Source organism: Myotis lucifugus, unplaced genomic scaffold, assembly GCF_000147115.1.
Source record: "Myotis lucifugus unplaced genomic scaffold, Myoluc2.0 scaffold_676, whole genome shotgun sequence".
NCBI lineage: Eukaryota > Metazoa > Chordata > Mammalia > Chiroptera > Vespertilionidae > Myotis > Myotis lucifugus.
In genome coordinates, this window is record NW_005871724.1 from 144,333 (window position 1) to 164,916 (window position 20,584).

Below are 20,584 nucleotides of genomic sequence, written 5' to 3' on the forward strand. Positions count from 1 at the left end.
GGGCAACAAGGATATGCATGGCTCCTTTCAGCTGCCTCAGAGGACGGTGGGAATGTCCATGGTCACAGGACATGAATGGATGGCAAATAACAGCCTTGTTTCATTCATTTGCTGCACAATATTGATTCAATATGTAATTTAAGGACAGAATCTTATTCACCTTTGAATTCTGTGTCAAATATGCAAATAAGTGCTCAATGTTCCCTGAATTATAAAATATGAAACTACACACAAGACGATGAACAACACTGTAAACCATGCAGCAATTCTTACTCTGATTTTAACAAATGCGCACTCTGTGACTATGAGTCTTACATACATTTCCACTTGATCCTTTGCTGTCGGGGATAATTCTGCCTCTGGAGAGGGACACCCTTCTAACTTTTTGTGAATCTTCTCTTCTGTTGTGAAACAAAAAATTTAGAAAGTTTTGTCATGTTTTTAAAAATTTCTCAAACTGTAATAGAAATTATATAGGCTTTTGTGGCAGTTTATCTTTGTAATAACAACCTATTTCTTCAGTGTGCCAGGGGGAAGTCTCTGGCTACACCCCGTGAACATGGCTGAGGCGAGACCTGTTCGTCTCATCACCGAGCCAGTGCTCTGGAGGCATCTGACTGAGAAACTGAAATCCCCTGGGTACTTGTTAATTACACCAGAAAGAGAGAACATCTGTGTAGATTCCAAAAATATTTTCTCACAAAATTCTGCACTCATGGACTTTCTATACTGACTCACCTTGACTGATGTTAATCTGCACAGAAAATTCTTAATCACAATTCGCAATCCGTCCCTTAACATCTAGAAGGCCAAGGGCTGTGTTTCCACTAAAACAGAATCAAGGGGCTATTCCCTTAGCTTAGCTCATGATCCTGCCAGGAATTCAACACAAACGAACCAACCACGCCCTTAATAGGAAGGTCAAGACTTGGTGGGCAGCAAAACGAGCATGAAGAGGACAAGGAAATAAAGGTCCCTAATCTTAGGACGGGCTCACAGAAAAGCGGGGAAAACGTGATGAGGGTTCTTGAGTCAAAATGGCTTATTGAGGTTGTCAAGCCTGCCTTCCCCCCAAAATTCAAGAGTCAAAGTAGAAGTTCTTCCAAATCTGAGGTACTTAGTGTTGACACCTAATTAAGAAGGCCTGATGCCGAAACCGGTTTGGCTCAGTGGATAGAGCGTCGGCCTGCGGACTGAAAGGTCCCGGGTTCGATTCCGGTCAAGGGCATGTACATTGGTTGCAGGCACATCCCCAGTAGGAGATGTGCAGGAGGCAGCTGGTCGATGTTTCTCTCTCATCGATGTTTCTAACTCTCTATCCCTCTCCCTTCCTCTCTGTAAAAAATCAATAAAATATATTTAAAAAAAAAAAAAAAAAAAAGAAGGCCTGATGTCAACAGGGAGGTGTCAGCAGGGCACAAGGACGGGAGGAGACGTGCTGCTCCTCTCTCCGAGGGCACCTGCGGGCCAATGCACTCAACAGCAGGGGGCTCCCTACAGGTGACGGCGGAGGGCTGACCCACGCTCGCCTGGAGACACACTGAACACAGACTCTCCGCCGCTGTGGTTCCTGCTGGCTCCATCCTAAGATCACCGCCCCCCCTTCCCCGTGACTACTGTGCCTGCACAGACAGGCCTGGAGGCAGCACTCACCTTGCTTGCTCTGCAGGTCTTTTAGGCGGGAGCAGAGCTCCTCCACTAACGTCTCGATTCCAGAGCTCTGTGTGGGAACAAAAACACACATTCGTTTGCTGCCGGGTATGTAAAAACCAGGTATTTGCACTCTTTTGCTTTAATATGAAGGTTTTATAAAGAAATTAATTTTCCATGTTCCAAAAGAAAGACATTATCAATATTTAAGTGAACACAAAAATTTAAAAATTATGCATCTGTAGATCCAATTCAGTATCCAGGTTTTCCTAATTAAGTCTATCCAATGGCACTCACTGAGAAAAGTCACTTCTGTCTTCCCAGGGGTACAGCATCCTGCTGACGGGGCAGCTGAAGGGCCTAAGTGCCCTCGCACAGCTAAAAGTCAGCATCCTAGTCACTGCCTATGTCAGCAAGGTCTTGTGCTAAATCTATCTATAATAATAAAAGACAAAGACGCTAATTGACCGTACCTTCGCTATGCCCACCAGCCAATCAGAGTGATATGCAAATTAACCGCCAACAAAGATGGCAGCTAATTTGCATACTGCAGGCAGGGCGGGCCAGCACGAGCCGCCATCCGGGCCCCTGTGTGCAGCCCTGGGTGGCGGGGCTTGGTGGTGCAATCAGCCCGAGGAAGCCCTATTCTTGCAGGAATCTTCCTGCAACGGGCCTCTAGTAAAAGCATAATATGCAAATTGACCGAATGGCCGAACAGCGGAATGACCATCCAGACGACCACGCTATGACACCCACTGGCTCCAGGCCAGCCAAGGCGGGTGTAATGCGATTGGTCAGGGGCCCGGCCATTGCCCCATGATCACCCCGCAGAGGGAGGCCCAAGACATCAGCTGGCAGGGCGATCAATCGGGGGGGCTCCACGATTGCCCCAAAGTAGGAGGCCCAGGCTACCTGGCTGGCGGCGCTGTGGTAGGTAGCCTGGGCCTCCCTCTGTGGGGGTGATCCATTGCGGAGCCCTGGCCAGATGGGCAGGGCCTACCTCTTCAGGGCAATTGATCACGGGGCTCCCAGACTGTGAGAGGGCGCAGGCTGGGCTGAGGGGACGACCCACCCCGCCCCCCCGCCACACCAGTGCGCAAATTTTGTGCCCCGGGCCTCTAGTTCAATATAAAGAAAAACCACAGCCCTGACCGGGTGGCTCGCCCCACATACCAGAGGGTTTGGTTTCTGGTCAGGGCACATACCCAGGTTGTGGTCCCTGATTGGGGCGTGTGAGGGAGCAACCAACTGATGTTTCTCTCTCCTTCTCTTTCTCTCCCCCTTCCTCTCTCTAAAATCAATTTAAAAAGAAAAAGAAAACACATCAGTTATTTAAAAAAGAAAAATCACAAAAAGTTCATCTGAGTCCTTGAGGAGCTCATGGTCTGAAGAAAACACGGTGATTTTTCTTTCTGAAACGAGCCCTCATGACCACCACCAGGAGCAGCACAGAGAGCAGGCCGGCGCTGTCTCCGTTTCCCTTTAAGGGTCATGGACCAGATCCTAGTCTCTGTGCAGAAACAGGGTCAAATGGGAGGAGAGAGCGTGAAGTGTCTGAAATTGGGAGGGTAAGAATAAGAGGCAATCTTTAAAGAAAAATGAATGTTGCCAACAGGCACGAGCAAAAAATCTTTTACTTATGTAGACTTTTAAACTTTAAAAATTCTATTTCTCACTATAGGAAAGAAAAGTCTTTCACCAGATACAAGAAAAGTGAGTGTATTTCGTAGCAACCTTGTACTTATTCTGTGGCCGAAAGTATTTAGACGGGATTGAGTCTCTCTAGGTGGGCAGCACCGAACAGGTGCACGGGACTGCTCCCCCCTCGCCCTCCTGGGCCTGCAGGGGCTAAAAATAGAACTTCGCCCCACTGACTTCACGCAAAATGACTCAGCACAAGTTTTACCGACATCCTAAGCAAGAAACACGGGCGTTCCACAGCTTGAGCAGTTTAAGCAGCAAGATTACATGAAAACAGTTAATTGTAAACGATAATTAATTCTATCCACATCAGTTCACCGCGTTCACTAGGGAGACAGGACGGAGGGAGACTGGGAAATGGGCCAAAAGAGAATTATTCTTTCCTTAAAAACACTCTTACAGACCATGGCAGCGACTAGCCATAAACACCGCTCCTCCTACACAATGCCACTGGAAAGACTGCTTACCATAATGTTCAAGGTGGGATGAGCTGGCCGTTTTATTCCACTTCCTCCAGATCATGAACCTAACCCCAGCGTCAGCTGACCGCGCTGCTGCACGCTGCTCTGCACACAAGCCTATGTCACTATGTTTCTGAAGCCAGTGCCAGTCCCAGGGCAGAGCTCCGAGCCTCAGGCGTCGCCTCTGCCTCTGCCTTCAGCACCAAGGCTGCTGACTGTTTAACAGTCTGCACGCTACAACCGTCACACAACCTGGGACTAGATATTCTCTCTCGTTCTTTGTCTCCTCCACACACCTGTGATTTAGTTGTCCTGGATAGTAATACAACATAGAAGTATATAGACTTGCTCTCATTATATAATGGCCAAGAAACAAGGAACTTACTGCTTAGCTCTGTGCCTAAAAGCAAGCTCTAGCCCTAGCTGGTTTGGCTCACTGGATAGAACATCGGCCTGCAGACTGAAGGGTCCTGGGTTCGATTCCAGTCAAGGGCACAGGCCCGGGTTGCGGACTCGATCCCCAGTGAGGCATGTGCCCCTAGCTGGTTTGGCTCACTGGATAGAACATCGGCCTGCAGACTGAAGGGTCCTGGGTTCGATTCCAGTCAAGGGCACAGGCCCGGGTTTCGGACTCGATCCCCAGTGAGGCATGTGCAGGAAACAGCCGATCAATGATTCTCTCTCATCATTGATATTTCTATCTCTCTCCCCTCTCTCTACCTCTCTGAAATCAATGAAAATATATTTAAAAAAAGAAAAAGCAAGCTTGACCCACCGGCGTCTGCTTCCTGTCCTTGACCATTGCAGCATCCTACATGCGCGCGCGCGCGCGCGCGCGCGTGTGTGTGTGTGTGTGTGTGTGTGTGTGCGCGCGCAAGTTAATCATTCGACCCCTGGGCTATCGGAATAGCAAGTGAGAAGCAAAAAGGGCGTTGTCCCCTCCCTCCTGGCAGGTGCTCCAAATTGTTAATTTGGAGCTGTTAATGAGAAATTTTATTTGCTTTCCCAATTATAATATAAACTATTATATAATCTTAAAAATTACATTTTAATAGTATACCACATCCACAGGGCATTCAAGAATGAGAGAGACATCAGAGGAATGGCGGCGTGAGAGAGCCCTTGGCCTCTCCCACTGAAATGTCAACAAGTTAATCAACTATAACTCAACAAAAAAATCCCTGCCCAGCACAGATGCACACCTGAGAGACCCGCGCACTGAAACATCAAGGTGGGCACCCAGGAATAAACCAGGAGAGGAAAAGGGAGGGACGCGCAGACACAGCCCTGCAGCCCGGAGCTCGCGGCCGCCCGGGAGGAACAGAGCGCGGCGGGAGGAACAGAGCGCGGCAGCCCAGCGGGGCGAGCTGCAAGGGAGCAAACAGTGTCTGGGTCAGAGACGCTGGCAGAGCACAGGGTTCTGCCATGTGGCTCTCCACTGTCAGGCAAGGCGCAGTGTTTCCAACAAAAACAGACCACAGAGCCCTGCCACTGCTTGAACTCCCACACCTCGCCTCCTGCTTCCCGTGCAGTTGGGTGCAGGAGCCTATTATCTGTAAACCAGGAGCTGTTGCAGTTTCCCTGTGTGACTGATGCCCAGGAGGGGTGCCTGGGGCACCACGGAGGTCAGGGGTCGTCATTACAGTGAAAGTAAAGCAAACCCCACGAAGCAGAGTGTCTTAGGAAGCTGTGGAGGTTAAGACTAGGTACAGCGGTTCTCAACTTGTGGGTCGCGACCCCTTTGGGGGTCAAACGACCCTTTCACAGGGGTCACCTAAGACCATCCTGCCTATCAGATATTTACATTATGATTCATAACAGTAGCAACATTACAGTTATGAAGTAGCAATAAAATAATTTTATGGTTGGGGTCACCACAACATGAGGAACTGTATTAAAGGGTCGCGGCATTAGGAAGGTTGCGAACCACCGGACTAGGTCACAGAGTGAAAAACCTTGCGATTCAGCACCATCTACTGGAACTCAGTAGGAAGACCTCTTCATTAATATAGACAGACATAAACGCAAAGACCTAACTAAGCAAAGAAGAACCAAATACCATGAATAACCACAGTAACAAGGATGATCAGAAAGAAAATGAAAACTCCCCAGAAAGCAAGCTGGAACACATGGAAATGTGTGATATAAATGACAGAGATTTCAAGATGGCAGTTCTGAGAATAATCAACAAGATGCAAGAAAATAGACAGGCAATTCAATGCACTCAGAGAGCAGATCAGTGAACAAAACAAGTACTTTACTAAAGAGATTAAAACTTAAAAAGAACCAATCAGAAATCTCAGAAATGAAGCATGCAATTAAAGACATTAAGAGTGAACTACTGAGATAGAAAACAGAGCCAACTAGATGGAGGAAAGAATTAGTGATGTTGAAGGCAGGAATCTAGAAATGACGCAGAGGGAAGGAGAGAGACCTGGACATAAAGAAAAATGAAAGAGCTCTACAAGAACTATCTGACTCCATCAGAAAAAGCAACATTAGAATTATAGGAATTCTGCAGGAGGAAGAGAGGGAGCATGGAACGGAGAGTCTATTCAAACAATAGTGCGTGAGAACTTCCCAAACCTATGGAAAGAATTAAACCCTCAAATCCAAGAAGCAAACAGAACACCTAGTTACCTCAATCCAAAGAGGCCCTCTCCAAGGCACTTGGTATTAAAGCTGGTTTGGCTCAGTGGATAGAGTGTCAGCCTGCAGACTGAAGGGTCCCAGGTTTGATTCTGGTCAAGGGCACATGCCTGGACTCAATCCCCAGTGGGGGGCGGGCAGGAGGCAGCCAATCAATGATTCTCTCATCATTGATGTTTCTCTCTCTCCCCCTCCCCCTCCCCCTCCCTCCTTCTCCCTTCCTCTCTGAAATCAATTAAAAAAAAATACCACAAAGTACAATACTGAGGCATTGGTGCGTGAACAGATAAATCATTCAATGAAACAATATAAAGTACAGGGGAAAAAAAGACTATTGAAAGCCTAGAGTAACTTAAGAAATAAAATAAATTATACCCATTTTTAGTGAGAACTCGCTGAAGGTGGAAAAAATGCTAACATTCTACCACTTGAGAAATGCTTTTTCTAACTCTCCATTTACTTTTGCATTATAAAGGTAATTTTACACTACCTCAATGGTAAAGCAAAATAATTTTCTAAGTAATTGTGATCTCAGAGATTGCATCATACAGTGTGTAATAAAACAAGAATTAATAGTACTAATTTAAACAAATGATTACATTCTAAAATTATTTTGTTCTTTCAGAATGTTGAAAAAAAGAGAAGTATTTTATATGAAATGTTAAAAGATTAAGAAAATAATCATAACATTTTCTAATATACAAACAAAAATTTATAAATCAGAAGCAAATACAGTGTTTTTAAAATGTTAGATAACTGTTATTCTACGTCTAGAAATATATACAAAAGAAGTGACATAGCCCTGGCTGGGTGGCTCAATTGGTTAGAGCAGTGGTTGGCAAACTGCAGCTCGAGAGCCACATGTGGCTCTTTGGCCCTTTGAGTGGGGCTCTTCCACAAAATACTGACTTCTGTGCATGAGCCACAAAGTTTCAATCGCACTGTACGTGCACGCCCGCACATGGTATTTTGTGGAAGAGCCACACTCAAGGGGCCAAAGAGCCGCATGTGGCTCACGAGCCACAGTTTGCCGACCATTGGGTTAGAGCATCATCACGTGCACTAAAACACTGCCAGTCGATCCCTAGTCAGGGCGCATATGGGAGGCAACTGATCAATGTTTCTCTCTCACATAGATGTTTCTCTCTCTCTTAAAAGCAATAAAAACATATCCTCGCCCTAGCTGGTTTGGCTCAGTGGACAGAGCGTCAGCCTGTGGACTGAAGGGTCCTAGGTTCGATTCCAGTCAAGGGCACATGCCTGGGTTGTGGGCTCCATCCCCAGTGTGGGGGATGCAGGAGGCAGCCAATCAATGATTTTCTCTCATCATTGATGTTTTTATCTCTCCTCTTCCGTCCTCTCTGAAATTAATAAAAGTATATTAAAAAAACAACATATCCTGAGCCAGCCAGTGTGAATCAGTGGTTGAGCACTGACCTATGAACCAAGAGGTCACTGGTTCAAATCCCAGTCAGGGCACATGCCCAGGTTGTGGGCTTGATCCCCAGCAGGGGGCGTGCAGGAGGCAACTGATTAAAGATGTTTCTTTTTTTTTTAAATATTTTTTATTGATTTTTTACAGAGAGGAAGGGAGAGGAATAGAGAGTTAGAAACATCGATGAGAGAGAAACATCGACCAGCTGCCTCCTGCACACCTCCCACTGGGGATGTGCCCGCAACCAATGTACATGCCCTTGACCGGAATCGAACCTGGGACCCTTCAGTCCGCAGGCCGATGCTCTATCCACTGAGCCAAACCGGTTTGGCTAAAGATGTTTCTTAAAGATGTTTCTATCTATCCCTCTCCCCTCCTCTCTCTAAAAATCAGTAATATTTTTAAAAATATATGTATATATCCTTGGGTAAAGATTTTTTTAAAAAAGAAATAATATAAACCAAGGAAAAAGTCGCACATGAAAATATCCTGGAGAGCATAACAAAAAATAAAATCAAGAGTAAGATAAATATCCAGCAATAAGAAGTATATTATATTGTTGTTGGAATATTATTTCATGAAATATAACTTAGCCACTAAAAAGAATAAAGATAAATATTAACAAGATGTTCTATATGTTAAATGGGGAAAAGGATGTATCATTTTTGTGTATACTCTAATTACAATGATACATATAAAAGAACACATTATATAAATACCATAAAGAAAAATATAATAATGTTTATGTTACAGTGGTAAGATAACGAGTAGATAATTTTTCTAAGGTTTGTGAGTCAAGATGTTATACTTGTAAACTTTTCAACATCCCTTTCTCTTCTTAGGGATCAGAAATAAAATATAAACTTACTTCATCAGATGCAGACCGAAGACACTGGACAGCAGCCTGTTTTTTCATCTCTTCCAGAGTTAGATCTGAGCACTTCTTCTTACTCTTTCCCCATTTCTTGTAAGCTCCTTTTTCCCAGCCCAGGAAGATGTCATTCTCCTAAAGTAAGATTGGACAAGTTTCAATGACCAAGCGTAAATAACAAGTTCCATACTCTTTCGCACATACATCCCCCTACTAAACATATTAACTCATAAACTGGTACACACTAACCAAGTGACCACAGAACACTGTCAATCAGAACACTTCAGGATGATCCATTGGTTTGGTATCTACTCCTGAGATTACTGATTACTTATGATTTATTATTTATGATCTTACTAAATCTGACCCACATATTTATAGCAAATGCTAATAAACTCAGACATCCTATATAATAAAAGACTAATATGCAAATTGTCCCCTCGACCAGGAGTTCAACCAGGGGGTGAGGCCAGCTTGCCAACCGCCCACAGCCCTTCCCCCCAGCCGGCCTCACCCCCGATTGGCCCCCTCACCCCAATAGGGCAGGCCGGCCGGATCCCACCCATGCACAAATTCATGCACCGGGCCTCTCGTTTGTATATAAATTCAAGTATTACTTATATTTTAGTATGAGTCCAAAACTATATACACAATTCAGTGTCCTCTCTTCTATACTTCCCACTCTTCAATAGTGAGTGCTCAGGATTTAACAGTTAAATAATTAAATCCCTATCTCTATATCTTGTAGTCTAAAAAAACCAAACAGAGCCCTGGCAGGTATACTCAGTGATTAGAGCATCGCCTGAGGACTGGAGGGTCTCAGATTTGATTCCTGGTCAAAGTATGTGCTTGAGTTGTGGGTCCAATCCCTGGCCAGGTTGTGTGCAGGAGGCAACTATTTGAAGTATCTTTCTCATATTGATGTTCTTTTCTCTCTCCCCCTCCCTCCCTCCTTCACTCTCTCTAAAAATCAATGGGAAAAAAATATATCCTCGGTTGAGGATTAACAACAACAACAAAAAAGATACAAAATACTTTGTTAGTATTTGAAGTATATTTTCCCCTCTATTTTTATGCCCATTATAAGAATCTGAAGGAAATCTGAAAAGTAGGAAGAAAGCAGGCAAATCACCCATGACCTACCGCCAGTGAACACTACAATAATCTGGTCTGCTTCATCTGGTCTTTTTCTTATGCTTTAAAACACATAGTTGAATTCACACTACTTGTATAATTTTGCATTTGATTTAACTTATTATAGTGTGAACATTACCCCCATGTTACTACGAATTCTTTGGGGCTACATAATATCCCAAGATATTAGGTTTACTTAGCTATTTCCTTAGACTGGGACTGTCAAAATTTAATATTATCGATTTGCTTTGTTTTATCTTTTGTTGTTGATGTTGTTAATCCTCACCTGAGGATATTTTCCCACATATTTTTAGAGAGAGTGTAAGGGGTAAGGGAGGGAGTGGAGGAGGGAAGAAGAGATGGGGCAGAGGGAGGGAGAGGCAAAGAGGTGAGGGAACAGACATCAATGTGAAAGAGACACACAGATTGGCTGCCTCCTCCATGTGCCCAACCAGGGCTGGGGATCGAACCAGCAACCCAGGTACGTGCCCTTGACCAGGATTCAAACTCTCCAGCCTCTGGTTCTCAGGCTGATGCTCTAACCACTTAGAAACAGCAGCCAGGGCTGTTCTGTCTTTTAAAAGCCTTTACTTGATAAATTATGAGTAAAACCAGTGGAGAGACAAAGGAAAATAAGATTAGAGAGACAGACAATGTCAAAATTAAGAAAATTATCTAGAAGAGTACTTGGCCTCCAGTGGGCCCTGAGGAAATAGATATACATGAATGAGATGGAATAAAGGAAAAGCATAAGAATAATTCATTCAAAAGATTTTTAAGATCAAATAATACGCCATCAACTGTCTAAACCAGTTTGTACTTGAAACAATACAAACTACTTTTATGCCACCAGATAAGAGTGCAAGAAGGTCCCTCCTCCCTCCACACTCACCAGAATTAGCATCCTTTTACTTAATTTCTTAGGCATGTTTGCAGATTTAATGACCTGAAAAACATCTTTTCTGGCTGAGTGGTGTCTATTCCATTTTCCAAGGGAAAATGTGTGTGATGGCCAAGGAAGAACTATCAGTATGTTTCCACTATCTGAGTGTTTGGCGGGGCTACACCTGAAACCTGCGATTCTTATCAATGATATCTCCTGGAGATAGGGCTTGGCCTTCGACAGGCACAGAGGACTGAACCGGACTGAACCGTAACAATGGAGATTCAACGCTTCTGAAGGCAGGGGAACGATTAGTTTTTCTCTGTTGTTCACAGTACATGAAACATGGTGGGAAAGTTATTTGTGTAATTATTCAAAGCAGGACTCCTTTCTGTTTGAGCTCTGAGATTGGCTTTCTCTTTACTGAGCCTTATAACCATACTAGAGGCTCGATGCATGAAATTCGTGCAAGAGTAGGCCTTCCTTCCCCCAGCTGCCCGCTTCCCTCCAGCACCTGGGACCTGGGCTTCCCTTTGGCTGCAGGCAGGCACCCAGGACCTGGGCTTCCCTCATAGCCCCAGCTTTGTCAGGTCTAGTTAGCATATTATGCTTTTATTATTATAGATTTCTCTACTGAAGCTATATTATAGTCCAGCAGAGGTAGCACACATTCAAAGGTCCTAATAGTTTTTAAAAAATATATTTTTATTGATTTCAGGAGGAAGGAAGAGGGAGAAACATCAATGATGAGAGAGAATCACTGGTCGGCTACCACCTGCACATCCCCCACTGGGGATGGAGCCTGGCTGGGCTCCTAATAAAGTTTCATTACACAGACAGAGAGACTTTCAAAATTCACATGGACATGCAGTCAGTTCTTCTGGAGGGCAGCCTGACAATACAGACCAAACATCTTAAACATGTATGTATTTTTTAAAAATCTTTATTGCTGTGAGTATGACAGATGTTCCCCTTCCCCCTCCCCATTACTCCTCTACACCCGGTTCCTGCCCCATCCCAAACCTTCCCCACCCTATTGTCTGTGTCCATAGGTAATGCATATATGCATGTAAGATCTTTGGTTAGTCTTTTCCAACCCCTCCACCCCGCTTCCCTCTGAGATTTGTTAGTCTGTTCCATGTTTCCATGCCTCTGATTCTATTTTATTATTCAGTTTATTTTGTTCATTAGATTTTTTGTTAGTTTATTTTGTTGATAGATGTTTACTGCAACTTTATTGTTCATATTTTTTAATCTATTTTTTTCTCCTCCTTCTCCATCTCCTCCTTCGTCTTCTTAAAGAGTACCCATCAACATTTCATGTAATACTGGTTTGGGGTGATGAACTCCTTTAGCTTTTTCTTGTCTATGAAGCTCTTTATCTGACCCTCAATTCTAAATGATAGCTTTGCTGGGTAGAGTAATCTCGGTTGCAGGTCCTTGCTATTCATCACTGTGAGTATTTCTTGCCACTCCCTTCTGTGGCACCAGGGATTACAGGAATGCACACAAGCTAGTCCCTGCCTGCCAGAGCCCCACGGTCCAGTGTGGAATAAAGACCTGGGAGCAAACAACTATGCATGGTTGCTGCTGTTAGAAAGGTTTGTGGAAAGCACTAAGAAAACAAAAGAGCCACGTTTTTCCTTGGCCTGGTTGGTGAGCAAGGCTTCCTGCAGAGGGAAGGGTCACTGAAGCGGAGTCTTAAAGATAGAACAGAAGTTGGGACTGGAATGAGGGGAGTAACAGGCAGAGTAATGAGCTGAAGCCAGGGCTAGTGCACATTTTCTCCAAAGGCAAAACAGCAAGTACTTTAAACTTCATAGGTTAAGAGGATAAATCAAGGGGATAATGAGGTACTTTTACCAAAAAGAGAGAGAACATAAAATTTCACATTTATTGATAGAATTCAAAATATAATTCAGTACTTTTTTTTTAACACTGGTCTGCTAATGAGAAGAATGGAATTCTTTTTGGGGTAAATAACAGTTGCTTAATCAGGGCTCCAATTTAGTGTTCTCTATCATCAAAATCAATTACAAATGTTCATCTGTTAATGCTCATTTTTTAAATAATAGCTTTATTGACATATACTTCATATACTATCAAATTTACTCTTTTAAGTGTGTGTATTCAGTGGTTTTTAGAATAATTCACAGGGTTGTGCAACAATCACCACTATCTAAGTTTAGAACATTTTCACAGTCCCACAAGGAAACCCTGCACCTGCTAGCAGTCACTTCCCATTCCTCTCCTGAGTCGCTGGTAGCTACTCATCTGCTGTCTCTATGGACTGTCTATTCTGGACATGTCATGTCAATGGATCATACAATATATGTCCTTTTGTGTCTGGCTTCTTTCACTTAGTGATGTTTTGAAGGCTCATCCATGTTGTGGCCTGTGTCAGTATTTCATTTCCTTTTATGACTGAACTAGAGGCGCGGTGCACAAAATTCTTGCACAGGTAGGGTCCCTAGTCCTAGCTGGCAATCAGGGCCAATCTGTGGGGCTATTGGCGGGGTGATCAGGGGGCCCTGCTAGCACCCGCCTTGGCTGGCCTGGCACCAGCTCCGCCCCCACCCCCACCGCTACCTCCGGTCGCCTCTCTCTGTGGGGCGACTGGTGGGGCCCCCATTGGCACCCGCCTTGGCTGGTCTGGGGCCTGCGGGCTGGGGGCAGCTCCTGCGTCTGCCCCCTGGTGGTCAGTGCGCGTCATAGTGACCGGTCGTTCCACCAGTCGTTCCACTGTTGGGTCGATTTGCATATTAGGCTTTTATTGCATGGATGTAGCACATTTGTTTATCCACTCATCCACTGATGGACATTTGGGCTGTGCCCTCCTCTTGGATATCATGAATAATACTGCATAAATATTCATATACAAGTTTTTGTATGGACATCTACTTTCAATGTATTTCATCTTTGAAAATATCTTCACACAAATATACTGCCAAATTACTAATATTAGCCCCCAGGCATGAGTTTCACTGAACACAGTATTCTTAGAGGCATTTATAAAATTCTGTTGGGTTCTTCTCTGGATAGTTGCCTTTCAGCATGTCATTATATTGCAGAGGCACCATTCCCACGCGGAAGTCAGGGGATGCATCTCAACGGAAGTCACACAGGTTCTGAGACGCGGACGCTGCCTTCGCCCTGTGCCAAGGCGTGAACATGCGACTGGAACTGCAGTTGGAGCTTGTGCAACACACCGCTGCAGGTCTGTGTGGGGATGCAGGTTATGCTTCCTCTTAACTTTTTTATCTTTAACTTTTGACAGAATAAAAATGTATAATGCCACTTATTTGTGATTCAAACAATGTTGTCTGTTAGAATTACTTTACTACATTATGAATTCTGCATATAAGTGCTATTTTACCTTGTAATTTTAGATTGGCTTCATTAAGAAACATCAAGTTTATAGCAAAATCTACACAAAATATAGATATAATTTTCTGCATTCTGCTCTTTCCACTTACTATATTTGAGAGCTCCTTTACTCTACTTTTTACTGGCTTCATGTACTGTGTGAATGTATTATCATTTTATTTAACCAATAACATTGAACTAATAAACAGATGTTAAAAAAAACACAGTATTTTTTAAAAGGGTCCACGTGTTTCTATTTTACTGTGTTCAGTCTCTTGTGCTGTACTCATTAAAACATAAACATACAATTAGACATGTGCCAAATGTTTACCAAGTAAACTCAGTAAAATCAAGTATGACTTTTCAAAGTCACCATCTTAAAGACAGAGCACAATTACCAAGCACCAAACTTCGGGGATACGGCTGAAGAACTTCTCCACAGGAGAAGCTGCGGTGCTCAGACACTGCTGTAAGGTAACGTAAGGCTACGGTCTTGATTGACTTCCCTGCTTCTTCTATCAAAAAGGAAACCGGGAACTGGAGGAAGAAAGGAACACGACATTCTGGAATACAGCTGGCACAGTGACGTCAGGGACGTCTGCTGTTCGCCACTCAGCATCCACCCCCGCCTCCCACACCTTCCTGCCACCGGCGTCCTGAAAACCTAAAACCATGATGTGTTTGAATGGGACTAATGCCACTCCGTCTTCGGGTCCCAACTGGCTTAATATAAATCAGTGTGTTTCATCCTTTAATTCAAGATTGGCACAGAGAGAGGCATGTGACCAATCAGAAATAAGCAAAAAAATAAATTTAAAAGTTTTATTGCTGGGAATGTAGGGAACACATCCTTCAGATAGTGTGTGTGTGTGTGTGTGGGGGGGGGGATATGTTGTCCTCATTGTCATTTGCCCTCTATGCCCAGGGAGCTGGCTGCAAAACCCACTGACAGAGGGAGGCAGACAGAGGTGTGGGGCACAAGCCCAGAGGCACCTGAAGCTCAGACTAGAACCAGCTGGGCCAGCCCTACTTCGGAACTTTTAGTTATGAGACTTCTTTCCCCAGCTTAAGCCAATTCACTCTATCCAGCAACGCTGTCATTTAGAATCGAAGGACATATAAAGAGCTTCCCAAACAAGAAAAAGCTAAAGGAGTTCATTACCACCAAACCAGTATTACATAGAATGTTGAAGGGTGTTCTTTAAGGAGAGGAAGAGGAAGAAGAAGAAGGGGGAAGAAATAAAAAATATGAAAAATAAAACGGCAATAAATACATACCTATGAACAAATGAATCTAAAAACCAAAATAAAAGAAAAAGCAGAACAGAAATAGACTCATAGATACAGAGAGCAGACTGATGGTTGCCACATGGGAGGGGAGTTGGGGGCTGGGTGGGAAAGGTGGCGGACGGGATTAAGAAGTACAGATTGGCAGTTACAGAATAGTCATGGAAGTGTAAAGCACAGCATAGGAATATAGTCAATAATATTGTAATAGCCATGTACGGTGTCAGATGGGCACTACATTTATTGAAATGACCAGTTAGTAAGTTAGTAGTATATAATGGCTAATCACTGGGGTGTACACCTGAAAATAATATAATATTGTATGTCAAGTGTAATTGAAAAAGAATTTTAAAAAGAAGACACTATAAATAGTGAAAAGGAAATTCACAAAATGGGAGAAAGTATCTGCATATTATATCTGATAATGGGTTAATATCCAGAATATATAGAGAACTCCTAAATCTCAACAACAGAAAAACAGCAACCAGATTTTAAAAATGGGCAAAGACTTAAAAAGACAGTTTTCCAAAGAAAATATACAAAGGCCAATAAACACATGAAAAGATGCTCAATATCACTAATCATTAGGAAGAATGAAAATCAAAACTATAAAGAGACACCACTTCACACCAATCAGAACAACAAGTGCTGGCAAGGATATGAAGGAATGGGAACCCCACGCACCATCGGTGGAAATATACATGGAGCAATGCTGGCAGTTCCTCAAAAAATTAGAAGTAGAATTGCCATATAATCTAGCAGTTCCACTACCGGGTATACACCCCCAAAACTGAAAACAGGGTCTCAGAATTTGTACTCCAAGCATGTCTAACTGAAAGGCTAAAAAGGGCCAAATAAACAAGTTTTAAGTGTATGTGGGCTGCAAAAAAACAAAAGCTTCAATTTTCATAGAAACATAGGTTTATTTTGATAGAGACATGCTGAATTCAAAGGGCTGAAATAAATGAGTAATCATTAACATAAAATAATAGGACATTTAATAAAAATTAGTATTTTTATTGAACATTAACTTACCAGACACTGAATAACTGCACAAATTAATAAGCCTAACACAAATAAACCTATTTTTTCTTGTTCTCCGAAAGTGAAATATTTACTGTTGTGCACACCAAACAAGTCAGTACAAGACTAATGACGTGGCCATCACTGCCAAAATATTCGCTGCTGGTATTAGTGGAGAGAAATGGTGTACCTGCATATAAGGCACGTAAGGGAAATGAAGGCAACACGATTATAGTCATCAGTCATCAGCGAACGGTGTAGTTCACTATTAATAATTATGTATAACAGGATATTGTAAAAGTTAAGTTATGAAATTTTTATTAAAATATTTCTTACATACCGTTATATTGGCTGGCCGCAAAAATATTTGTTGTGGGCCACATGCGGCCCGCGCTGCGAGTTTGACATGCCTGTTGCACACTATGTTCGCAGCAGCATTATCTACAAAAGAATAGCTAAAGCAGAGAAGAAACCCCAATGTCCACCGATGGATGGATAGATAAGCAAAATGTGGCATATCCATACAATGGAATGAAATTCAGCTTAAAAAGGAAAGACATTCTGACACATGCTACAATATGGATGAACCCTACCACTCAGTGAAATAAGCCAGCCACACAAAGACAAATACTGTCTGATTCCACTGATATGAGGAACAGAGAGTGGTCAAAATCATAAAGACAGGAAGCATAATAGTGATGGCCAGGAGCAAGGGAAGAAAACAATAGGAAATTTGTTAATGGGGACAGTTTTTTATATTTACAAGATGAAAAGAGTTATGGGGATGGATGGTGGTGATGGTTTCACAACATTTATGAATGTATTTAATATCACTACACTGCACATTTAAAAATGGTTAAGATGGCCCGGCCAGTATTGCTCAGTGGTTAAGCATTGACCTATGAACCAGGTCATGGTTCGATGCCTGACCAGGGCACATGCCCGGGTTGTGGGCTCCCCAGTGTGGGGTGTGCAGGAGGCAGCCAATCCATGATTCTCTCTCATCATTGATGTTTCTATCTCTCTCTCCCTCTCACTTCTCTGAAATCAATAAAAATGTATTTATAAAAAAACTGGTGGATAATCCATCAAAGAAAAAATGAGTAAGTTTTAACTTCATTAAAATACAAACTGCTCTTTGAACAATTTCAAGTGGATTAGAAGAAAAGCCACAGGCTGGGGAAAAACATTTGCAAAAGGCACATCTGATAAAAGACCGTTATCCAAAATATACAAAAAAACTCTTAAACACTCAGAATAAGAAAACAACCTACAGTGACCCCAGCAGACACGTCAGCAAAGCAGATTCAGAGACGACCTGAGCTGGGAAGACTGCACCGCATGTCAGCAGGGAACTGCTCATGAGGACAGTGCAACACCACTGCACACCTCCCAGAATGACCGGAATCCGGGACACTGACAGCACCAGGCGCCGAGGGCGCGGGGCAGCAGGAGGGCTCTCCGCGTGGCAGTCGGGGCTTGCGGCAGGGCGTGGAGCAGGGCAGCTTGAGGAGAAGGCAGCTTCCCATGGGCACCGCTGCGAGCGAAGGCCCCAGATCAAGCGGCCACCGAACCAGCCTTACCCCTTGAAACTGCAGGTTTTTACACCAATAAATGCGCCAGAAGTTACTAACAGTGTGACCCCGGGCAGGTGACTTAGCCACTATCCACCTAGCAACTGGGGATGACGGTGAGGGCTGACTGCGTCCCTGCGCACGGGAATGAGCGCACACACGGTCATTTTACAATTCCCCTTTTCAGCCGGACCGGACCGAGCCACGGGGTCTGTCATAATCACAAGCTCCTGTGCGTGAAGCCTTCCCGAGGCGGAGAACACTGCCGTAAAAGACTAGAGAAATATTTGAATAAACTCTCGATGGTGGTCTGAGTCAGGGAAAAAGGAAAACTAAGGCTCTGGGTCACAAGGAGGGTGAGAGGAGCCCTCTTCCTCTCGGGCGGGGGCACCCTCACCCAGCACAGCCTCCCACAGGGAGCGGACGTCCACCCTCAGGGTCTCACTAGCTTCCCTGTTAGCCCTCCTAATAATAAAGAACCAATATGCTAATTAGACCGCACGGCGGACCGGCCTTCTGGAACGCCCAGGAGTGGGGGACGGGGCCACGAGGCAGCGGGCTGCGAGGGCCGAGCCCCTGGCACGAATTGCGTGCATCGGCCTCTAGTGTTTAAGCGAGACGACACAATGTTTGTAAACAAGGGAACACAGGTGTGTTTGAGGAGCACAGGGCCAGGCTCTGGCCAGCCCCCGGGACGCAGCTGCCGGTCATTCGCGTGTGCTCTGTGGGGCTCCACTCGGATTCACCTGTGAGCTCAACGACACCGGGCTTCCCGCCTCTACCACCAGCGCTCCCCAACGTGCCTTCACAAGCGCTCGTAGGGCCTCCACCAACAATTATTTGTTCTATACGAGAACAAACAAGAACAAAACTCTCTGGTATAAAAGTGGGCATGTCATGTGGGGGGGGGGGGGAGCGCCTGCCTTCACGGGGCAGAGGCCCCAGTACGTGAGCAGCAGCACGTCATGGGGGGGGGGGGGGGTCACACGCTGGTGGTCCCTATGCGATGGCACCTGGTTTAGAAAGATGAAGGCCTAGCAGGAGAGCACCATCCACGTCATGTGGCGGGAGAGCTGTTCGAAAACCCACTGTTCTGCAACCACAAAGCAACCACTGAGGGAGGTGGGATCCCCAATGGAGGGTGAGGCTCAGTCCCCAGGCGCTGGGGGAGGCGGGCCTGCCAAGGAGGGGAGCGGCTGGGAGCAGCTCCAGCCTCAGCAACGCTCCTGCATGAGCGGTAAGCTGACCGCAAATGGGGACCCAGAGTAAGGGGGACTCCACAAAATGTCAGTCACCAGCGACAAAGGGAGGAGGAGGAACCGCTCAGGTTAGAGGAGGTTAAGGAGAGGGGCCCCTGAGGTCATGTGCGTCTCACACTGGATCCTAGATGTGGGGAAAATGACAACTAAGGACACGGTTGGTGTCAGAATAAACAAGTCATCTTTTCTGTCCAAGAAGGGAGTGTAGGAAGTCGCCATGTTGGCTCATGTGACTTCGCAGACATCATTTTGGTTCCCGTGACTTGGCAGCTCCCCTGGGGGCTGCCATTTAGAAAAGGCAAAGGTCAACCCCTCCCTTTACATTAGCCAATCACGCAAGACTGGGAGCCTAAGCTCCAGTGAAGAGTGAGGACAGATCACTGCCCAGGAACAAAGCGTGCGGCTCAGTGTGCTGCTGCCGCTCTGCTGGTGCACCTGCTGCAGGAGTAACGGTGTTGCCTTGCTGTCTGGCTCCCGAGAACGCTTTGTGCTCTACCAGGACCCCTGGTTTGGGGGGCTCGCCTTATTTCTAACATTATTTCTAACATTGGGACAACTGATGAAAACTGAACATTGACGGTATATTAGATAACAATGTGGTGATGTTGATTTTCTTGTATTTTATCATTGTACTAAGGCTAAGAGAAAGTCCAATTGTAAGGAAAATATGCTTATTTAGGATAAGTGGGCATCAAGGAAAGGAGAGAAAGACAGCAAAAGCGGAAAACGTTAGCTGACTGAGTGAAGACTACATCAGAGTCCTTTGTGCTGGTCTTGCTATTCTCCCAATGTTTGAAATTATTTCTCCCAAGTTTAATTTTTTTAAAAAAAGAACATGTGATTTATGCCCATAAGACTCTTATCTCCTGGGAAAGACAATACATGTAATAACTATAATGAAGAGCTCTGCAGTAGAAATATGACCAAGTTTGAAAGATGACATTGTTTTCATTAGGAGTTATCAGAAAAGGGTTCAGAGAGAAAGGTGACTTGGGCCTTATAGAATGCATTTAACAGTGGTTCTCAACCTTCCTAATGCTGCGACCCTTTAATACAGTTCCTCATTGTTGTGGTGACCCCCAACCATAAAATTATTTTCGTTGCTACTTCATAACTGTAATTTGGCTACTGTTATGAATCGAATGTAAATATCTGATATGCTATATGTTTTCCGATGGTTGCGACCCACAGGTTGAGAACCGCTGCATTATAAAGTAGTTAATATTTCATTTAAAAAATGATAGCTAGTGAATTCCTGATTATCTGAGAGTACATTTACTGGAGGATGGCA

At 44.4% G+C, this 20,584-nt stretch overlaps 1 protein-coding gene across 12 annotated transcripts in view; it reads right to left on the reverse strand.

Annotated features, from left to right (window-relative positions):
- Positions 1-20,584, reverse strand: part of KIAA0232 (KIAA0232 ortholog) — a 67,032-nt gene that overhangs the window by 20,969 nt on the left and 25,479 nt on the right. For all 12 annotated transcript variants that reach the window (XR_002826876.1, XR_002826874.1, XR_002826873.1 and 9 more), the window contains exons 3-5: positions 8,765-8,902; positions 1,654-1,720; positions 320-401 (exon numbers count right to left, since the gene is read on the reverse strand). Coding sequence is in view for 5 of the 12 variants with exons in the window: in XM_023746413.1 (XP_023602181.1) it covers positions 320-401; positions 1,654-1,720; positions 8,765-8,902 (287 nt within the window). In the remaining 7 variants the exon portion in view is untranslated. The remainder of the gene's footprint in view (positions 1-319; positions 402-1,653; positions 1,721-8,764; positions 8,903-20,584) is intronic.